Source organism: Myodes glareolus, chromosome X (assembly GCF_982192425.1).
Source record: "Myodes glareolus chromosome X, mMyoGla1.1, whole genome shotgun sequence".
Lineage (NCBI taxonomy): Eukaryota > Metazoa > Chordata > Mammalia > Rodentia > Cricetidae > Myodes > Myodes glareolus.
The window spans coordinates 1,632,480-1,641,230 of NC_142053.1; the positions used below are offsets into that span (position 1 = coordinate 1,632,480).

Here is an 8,751-nt window from a genome sequence, read left to right on the forward strand (position 1 = left end):
TTGTGTGTTTACTGAGGTTGTCAGACTTTCACTGAAAGCACTTTTATTTACCCTGAGCCATCTTTTCCACTTTTCTTTTTCTTGAAATAAGTTTATTTTTTTTTTATGTGGATTGGTGTTTTGCTTGTATGTTATATCTGTGTGAGGAGTTGATTCCCTGGAACTTGACTTACAGTTGTGAGCTGTCTTGTGGGTTCTGGGAATTGAACCCAGGTCCTCTGGAAGAGCAGCTAGTACTCTTAACTATTGAACCACCTCTCTAGCCCCCTCCCCGCTTTTGAGGAGGGCCTCATGTAGCCCAGACTGGCCTTGAACTCCTTATGCAGTTTTTACCTTCCAAGGCTTAGCATGCCCATAGTGGTACGTGCCTTTAGTCCTAACACTAGAGAGGCAGAGGCAGAGGCAGGCAGATCCTTGAGTTCCAGCCAGCCTGATCTACTGGGAGTGTTCCAGGACAGCTAAGACTATACAGAGAAACCCTGTCTCAAAAAACACCACCACCACCAAAATAAAAGAACAGAAAACAACAAATCTCAGCCTGGAGAGGGGAGTTGGCCATACAATCCCACCCCTAGTCATGGATTGAATAGGAATTGAAATCTTCTAGGAGAGGGAGACAGTTTTGCCTAAATTGGAAGATATTCAAGAATATTTGAGCAGCATAAATTAGCCTGGAAGGTTTTTTTCTTCTTCTTCTTCTTCTTCTTCTTCTTCTTCTTCTTCTTCTTCTTCTTCTTCTTCTTCTTCTTCTTCTTCTTCTTCCTTCTTCTTCTTCTTCTTCTCCTTCTTCTTTTTTTTTTTTCGAGACAGGGTTTCTCTGTAGCTTTTGGAGCCTATCCTGGAACTAGCTCTTGTAGACCAGGCTAGTCTCGAACTCAGAGATCCGCCTGCTTCTGCCTCCCAAGTGCTGGGATTAAAGGCATGCGCCACCACCGCCCAGTCTTGGAAGGTTTTTTTAAAGACAAAGTTGGATGGGTAGGTAAGGGGGGGCGGATGAGGAGAGTTGGGGGGAAGGGGAAAGAATGAGTGAAACACATGAAGCACAAAACTGAAAAAAATAAAAGACATGGTTAGTTAAATAAGATCTGTATAGGCGGGTGGTGGTGGCGGCACATGCTTTTAATCCCAGCATTTGGGAGACAGTGTTCAAGGCCAGCCTGGTCTACAAAGTGAGTTCCAAGACAGGCTCTAAAGCATATGGAGAAACCCTGTCTCACAAAAAAGACCTATACAATGAAAACTCCACTTGACATGCCAATGTGGATGAAGGAAAAATCACAAGGTCCCATCCATAGGTGAACAACTATAGATAATCAATGTCTGCCAAGAGAAGGAAAGTCAGTTTTCTTCAGGTACAAACTTCCTGATAGGTTTCTCCTTTTCTTTGATAGGTTTACCAATCACAAATGGTGTCTTAGTTAGGGTTTCTGTTGCTGCAACATAACACCATGACCAAAATGCAAGTTGGGGAGGAGTTTATTTAGCTTACACTTCCCCATTGCTGTTCATCACCAAAGGAAGTTAGGACAGGAACTCAAGCAAGGCAGTATTCTGGAGGCAGGAGCTGACTGATGCAGAGGCCATGGAGGGGTGCTGCTTACTGGCTTGGTCAACCTCTTTTTTCTCTTTTTTCCTTTTTTTGGTTTTTCGAGACAGGGTTTCTCTGGTATCTATGGCTGTCCTGGAACTCACAGAGATCCGCCTACCTCTGCTTTCCCGATTGCTGGGATTAAAGACATGAGCCACCACCATCTGGCTTCAACCTGTTTTCTTATAGAATTCATGACACTCAGGGATAGCCCACCCACCATGGGCTGGGCCCTCCCCCATTGATAACTGAGAAAATGCCTTACAGCTGGATCCCATGGTGACAATTCCTCAACTGAGTCTCCTTCCTGTCTAATGGCTTTAGCTTGTATCAAGTTGACACTAAACCAGCCAGTACAAGAGGTCAGCCCTAAATGAACATACAAGCAACTTTAAATGGGTTAGATAGAGGTTACCTGGGGAGAAAATGGTAAAAATGTTCTATAAATGTACAAAACTTCTCAATTAATAAAAATGTTATGTTAAGCCAGGCAGTGGTGGCACACACCTTTAATTCCAACACTCAGGAGGCAGAGGCAAATGATCTTTAAGTTTGAGGCCAGCTGGATCTACAGTAAGAGTTTCAAGACAGCCAGGGCTACACAGAAACCCTGTCTTGAGCTGGGCGGTGGTGGCACACTCCTTTAATCCCAGCACTCGGGAGGCAGAGGCAAGAGGATCTCTGTGAGTTCGAGACCAGCCTAGTCTACAAGAGCTAGTGCCAGGACAGGCTCCAAAACTGCAGAGAAACCCTGTCTCAAAAAACCAAGATATAGAAACCCTGTCTTGAAAGGACAGTACAAAAATAAAAAATTGTATTAAGGAAAGAGAGATGACAGGACAAATGAACTTTTAAAAATGCCAGAATCTTGGGTTTCTGGTTGATTTTTTTAAATAATTATTTTATTTTGTTCTTAGATTTATTTATCATGTATACAGTGTTCTACCTGTATGTATCCTTGCAGGTCAGAAGAGGGCACCAGATCTCATTACGGATGGTTGTGAGCCACCATATGGTTGCTGGGAATTGAACTCAGGACCTCTGGAAGAACAGTCAGTGCTCTTAACTGCTGAGCCTTCTCTCCAGCCCTTTATTTTATTTTTTAAATACTAAAAAGAAAATACATGTATGACTTTTGCCCTCAACTGTCTATACATAACATGTATGTCTTGTACCCACAGAAATCAGAAGAGGGTATCAGCTCCCCGGGAACTAGAATCAGTTTGTGAGCCAACATGTGAGTGCTGGGAATTGAACCTGGATCCTTAGGAAGAGCAACCAGTGCTCTTAACCACTGAGCATTATCTCTGCAGCCCAGGATTTGATTTTTCTTATTTTCATTTTGAGATTCTGTCCTGAAACTTGATATGTAGATCCGGGTAGCCTTGAATTCAAAGAGATCCTCCTGTCTCTGCCTCCCAAATGCTGGGATTGATGTGTGTACTACTATGCCTGGATAAAAACTTTTTAATATTATATCTGGCACAGAAAACCTGGAAACTGAGCAAGAATAAACAGGCAAAGAATTAGGATACTCATGGGAACACTGTAGTCTTGAATCTACCCCCATGTCATCAAATGACCATCAATCCCAGGGCTGAGCAACAATCCACTGGCAAGATGCCTTATTTCTTTTCTAACCTTGTAGCCTCAGATATTGGCATGAACCTCTCCTGGGTAAAATGCCTGTGTGCATCATCATACATGCAGCTTTGCCTACATTTCCCATGGGCACATTTGGTTACATGGGAGTTATTTCTGTAAGTAGCTATAAGTGCTTCAGGGAGTGAGCCCAGAAATAAAACCCACAACCAAAACAGACTTTTATCTTTGGGTACCATTTGGTCCCTTCCACAAGACCAAAGTAAAATGCACAACCAAAGGGAAAAGCCAGTGTTCTTTGAGATCCACGATGAAGCACCTGTACCATGGTTGCCCAACTCCCATCCCAGTAGGAAGAGCCAACAAATAAAAATAAAAGTGTTTTTTTTTTTATTGTATCCACGAAAACAAAGCCAGGGTGGCTTTGCTTAACACACCCTGAAAAAGTGACAACAAACAGGCATGCATAACAACTACCACTGCCACCACCAAATTTTCCTCTAAAGAAGTGAAGTCTTATTTCCCAGAGCCCTAAGGGTCAGAGGCAATAGGGCTAGGAAGCTCCAGAGGAAGGTACTTGTGAGCCCACTGGACTGTGGAAGGCCAGCATTTGCTGCTTCCTAGGCAGGAGGAGGTGGGAGAAAAGCACTGCCCTAGGCTAGGTCCTGAACCCCTTAACTAGAACACACAAAAAACCCCCACCCACCCCACCCCCCAGCAAATACTGCTAAGGCAATTAGCCAAAACTCCTGTTAAGAGCTTCTCTGAAACCAATACCCTCAGGGATCCATCCAGAAAGGATTGCCTTCTTCAGCTTGTATGGAGTAGTAAACAAAGAGCAGAAAAGCAGCAAAGACCAGGAAGAGCAATAGCTGGCCCCAGAGTGGAACGTGGCGATCCTGGCCCAGAGCAGCAACAGGGGCCTGCTTTTCTGGCCTGATGGCACGTCGCGTAAGCCACGAAGTGGGAGAAGATGAAGAGGAGGACACAGAAGAGGTGGAGGATGTAGGATAATAGGATAAGCCCAGGGAGCTCCTGGAGACATTGGAAATGGGACGGTAGTGTGCGATGCTTTGGTAGGCACTGTCTCGGCCATAGATGGGGCGTTCCCTGTGGCAAAAGAAGGGAACAGGTGGGCAGGAGAGCCTGAGTCCCAAACCTGTCCCTGTCCCTATGTGTATTCACTACTCACCTATCCTTGCCCTCCTCTTCTGAAGAAGAGAAAATATCATCACGCACCTATAGGATAGTAGGAGTTAGGAACTGGGAGAAGGGTGTTTTCCCACAAATGTCTCTGGCCACCCCAGAAGCCAGACCATTGCCCCCTCTCTTCAAAACCATTCTGGTGGGTCTGTGACATTTTTATCTGTGGGACCTTGCCACCCAGTGACTATCCCTGTCAACTCTGTCCTTTCATTCCCCAATATTCTCACAAGGCTTAAACCTCGATCCCAGACTAGAGTGCAGGGAATGCTACATGTACTCTGATCAAAAAAGTTTGTAAACTGCCCCATGAGTGCCTCCAGCTCTAGGAGGAACCTGACACTTTTGGCCTCTGCATGCACCAGCACTCATGTATACTACCACAGACACATAAACGTAACAAAGTAATTAATTTTTTTTTGTTTTTTTGAGACAGTTTCTCTTTGTAGCCCTGGCTGTCCTGGAATTTGCTCAGTAGAAGAGGCTGGCCTCTTCTCAGAGATCCACCTGCCTCTGCCTCTCAAATGCTATGATTAAAGGTGTACACCACCACTGCCCAGCAAAGTAATTAAATCTTAAAAGAAAGCCCAAAACCTAAAAACAGTTTGTGTACTGGTGAAGATAGAACCATAGGTAAGTGGTACTCCACTGAGCTTCATGTCCACCGCAAAATCTAATAGTTTTGGAGGCCCCAAAGTAGAACTATTGACCCAACAGCTATATGCCGACCCTAGCTCTGTTTAAAGGCTTAAGGACCACTCACTGAACCTAATAGTTCCTTGGACTTATCCAGACCTAGCTAGTATCCCCCCTCAGACTACACCCAGGTATGCTTGCCAGCCAACTTACCTGGTGATGGAAGGTGTGAGTATCTGCCAGTGAGGTCCCAGGCTGGCGGAAGCTCTTGGACATGCCCACAGACTCAGGCTCCCCATATGTCCTGGTAGTCAAATAACTCTCCTCATAGTAGTCGTCATTATAGTCTTGGGAAGGAAAACAGTGGTAGAGGAGAAAGTGGTGTCCCTTACCTGGCCTCATAGCCCCAAATTCTGTGTTTGTGCTGTGCTAGTTTCTCCACTCTAGAGCCACTGAGAACTAGTATGAGGGAGTGAAGTCCAACGTTTTTCATGTGCCCAAATCCCTTGAAGTACGGGGTAAACATATCAGTGCCCACCCCACACCTGTCTTACCCTTGCTCTGGTAAAGTAAGGCGTCCTCTTTTTTGGGCAGATCGTACATGTCTGAGTCCACTGAGGCTGAATCCAAGTCTGCATTAAGGGGGAGGTACAGACCATTAGCTCTCCAGGCTTCCCCCTACTTCCTCAGTTGCTTCAGCCACACCCTCCCTACCCAAGTCTTGTGCCCCCCAAGCAGCTCAACGGGGCTCTGCGTCGGGGGCCTCACCTGAGAATCGATAGGAGAATGAAGATGATGATGAGTTGGGGGGTGAGAGCCTCCGTCTCTGGGTCTCATACTCAAAGATTTTCTTTTCGTAGAGCTTGCGAGTGGAGCCTGGCCAGACACAGGGTGTGAGGCGGTCAGGGGGTGCGAGCCGAGCACCTCGAGAGCGCCCGGGTACACGGGGAGGGGACGAGGAGGTGGGGGAGAACGCTCTGGGAGGAGTGCAGGAAAGCGGGGCCCAGGAAAGGTTCTGCGCGCCACCGGCTGCCGCATACCCACGATAGGCCCATGCGGGATGTTGTACTGGCGTAGGACGGCGGCCAGCTCAGTGTCGGACAAAACCGCATAGTCGTCCATGGCAGACACGACCGGAACTGGGAGACGGTGCCGAACGTAGGGGGCAGCCCAGGCCTACGAACACAGCCCAAAAGACGGACAGCTCCCTGCGCGGTAGAGGAAGCGACTGTGGTCGCGTCACGCCTCCGTCACATTTGCGTCACAGCAGCGGCTACGCGGATTGCACGCGCTGCTCAAGGTAGGATCAAACCCGCCAGAAAGGCCGGTACAAACCGGTCTGGCAGAGGAAACAGGCGGGGCTGGCGAGAGGAAACGTAACACTTGTGTGGGATTGGCTAGAACAGGAAGAGGGCGGGGCCTGCCGGAGAGCCTGAGGGGCAACCAAGAAGAGTAGCTCTGGGAACCCGGCTGCTGAGGGGCGGGGTTAGATGGCGTCATTAGAGCATGTGTTAGAGCTAGACCTACTAGAGGGACGGGAAGTGCTTGTTCTCAGCTGGCCAAAACCAGCCTCTGGTTGGGAGACTGTGGGATCTCACATACCTTTGTCACTGATTTTATTCCCCAGTGCTCTAGCGCCTAAGGTCCTCAGCCGTAGTCTGGTCCACAGCAATGCGAAGAGTCCAATCCTAAGAGCGAACCCTTCCAGAGCGCCTGGTGATGCTGCGAGCTCTTTGTGTTGTACGCACAAGTGCCAAGAAATGGCTGCCATTCAATGCTCTCATCACCTAACGTAGCCACCCGCAGACCCCTGGCCCACCCCACCCGTCTCCGCTGGTCTTTCCAGTCTCCGTGGTCCTGGCCTGAGCACCTGCACCAACCCATTCCCACCGTCTTCTTTTATGGCTTCTAGTTCCATCCGGAAGGAAATGGGGCAAACAGCTGAGCCAGGAGGCTGCCAGCACTCGAGGACCAAGCATTCTTCCAAAGGCCCAGGGCATGCCAATGGGCAAAATCAGAGGGCACTCGCCTTGTGATGCGTCTAGCCAGGCACACCTCGTGCCTGCCTAACTCACAGTTCCATCCTCCTGGGGCCCTGAGGAATTCTGGGGGAGAGTTCTCACGTGGCAGAGTAGAATAGCCCCCAAAGTTTGGTGTGAAGGCCATCCTGGAGGCCATCAGGATACAAACAGTGGGAATCGACTGACGCTTACAAAGGATCTGTATCATACAAAGTTTGTCTCGAGACTGATCATGACCATTATATGCTATACAAAGTCATCTGGGACTAGATTGCCTACCCCTTCTTAGACAGACCTAGAAGGAAGAGTACATACAGAAAAGGTGCCTGGGCTGCCTGATCTCTTAAATCAGTGGTTCTCAACCTTTCTAATGCTGAGACCCTTTTGTTAGCATTCAGGCATCTGTCCTGGCCTGCCCTTGGGGTCCTGACAGGATATGTCCTTAGCTACAGCCACTAAGAGCACCTCCTGTGCACATTTGCTACAATCTCCCCCCCCCTTTTTTTTTGATTTTCAGTACAGGGTTTCTCTGTAGCTTTAAAGCCTGTCCTGAAACTAGCTCTTGTAGACCAGGCTGGCCTCGAACTCACAGAAATCCACCTGCTTCTGCCTCCCGAGTGAGTGCTGGAATTAAAGGCGTGCGCCACCCCCCCCCCCCCGTTTCTACATTCCCTTTTAAAAGGTAGGCCTTGCCCACCTCCCCTCTCTTTCTGTCTGTCTCTTCCTCTCCCTCTCTCTTTTTCTCCCATGACTCTTGTCCCCAGGGTCTGGTCTCTGCCACCCTTTCTGTTTCCTTCTCAGTCCCCCCTTTTATCCCTTCTCTGTCCTCTTCCAATAAACCTCCTATGTGAGCCCTGTTACATGATATGGCTTCTCTTCTTGGCATTTTAAAATAAATTACAACACCTTTAATACAGTTCCTTATGTTGTGGTGACTCGCCACAACCATAAAATTATTTTCACAGCTGCTTCATACCAGTAATTTTGCTACTGTTATTCATCTTAATGTAAACATTTTCGGAGTTAGGGGTTTGTTAAAGGGGTCAAGGCCCACAAGTTGAGAACCACTGTCTTAAATGGTAGTGATAGAGAGTACTCTGGTGAGTTCTAGACTGGCCTGATGGCACTTTAGTGAAGGTCACAGGCCAATTCTTTATGGGAGTTTAAAATAGGTAATGGCGAGGAGATGGAGCCCCATTTTGACCACATTAATGAAGTAGAGTTGCTGTTGGATGGAGCTAAAAGACAGTGCCCTCCTCTGTCCCTGGAAATGGAGCTGTATGAATCCCTGGAAAAGATACTATTTTAGGGAGAGACAGGAGTGTGTGTGAGAGACATTCTGCCCATTCAGAGGCTGCTTCATGATTTTTTTTTTTTTTAGTTTTGGCAAAATCAGATTTCCCAGCATCCCCCCAACCCCGTGCTGGCCCCTCTCCCAGAGGCCTCTGCATACAGAGTGATTGCTCAGTACTCCCCTATGCCCCCCCCCATACAGAATCAAGCTGCTTCCTTATGAGGTCAAGGAATTTTAGGTTTGCCTTCTCCCCAAGGATCACCCTCTGCACCTGCCTCAGCATTCTGCCTCTTAACCCCCCCCCACCCCACTATAAAATCCAATCACAGATGTTACCAGGAAACTGAACTGTGGTTTTCTCGCACACACCTGGAGCTTAAGTCTAGCCCCTTTGCAGTGTAGCTCCC

At 47.9% G+C, this 8,751-nt stretch overlaps 1 protein-coding gene across 2 annotated transcripts; it reads right to left on the reverse strand.

Moving 5' to 3' along the window:
* Positions 1-3,557: 3,557 nt before the first annotated feature.
* Emd (emerin) lies at positions 3,558-6,359 on the reverse strand. Of its 2 annotated transcripts, XM_048457636.3 has the most exons (6): positions 6,070-6,354; positions 5,798-5,905; positions 5,584-5,661; positions 5,243-5,376; positions 4,383-4,429; positions 3,558-4,300 (listed from the first exon to the last, which is right to left on the reverse strand). In XM_048457636.3, the coding sequence occupies exons 1-6, from the start codon at positions 6,149-6,151 to the stop codon at positions 3,970-3,972; spliced, it is 780 nt and encodes a 259-aa protein (XP_048313593.1). In that variant the 5' UTR covers positions 6,152-6,354; the 3' UTR covers positions 3,558-3,969. The 2 variants fall into 2 exon arrangements, with proteins under 2 accessions (XP_048313593.1, XP_085541205.1); XM_085685079.2 differs by lacking the exon at positions 4,383-4,429 and having other exon boundaries at positions 6,070-6,359.
* Positions 6,360-8,751: the final 2,392 nt, after the last annotated feature.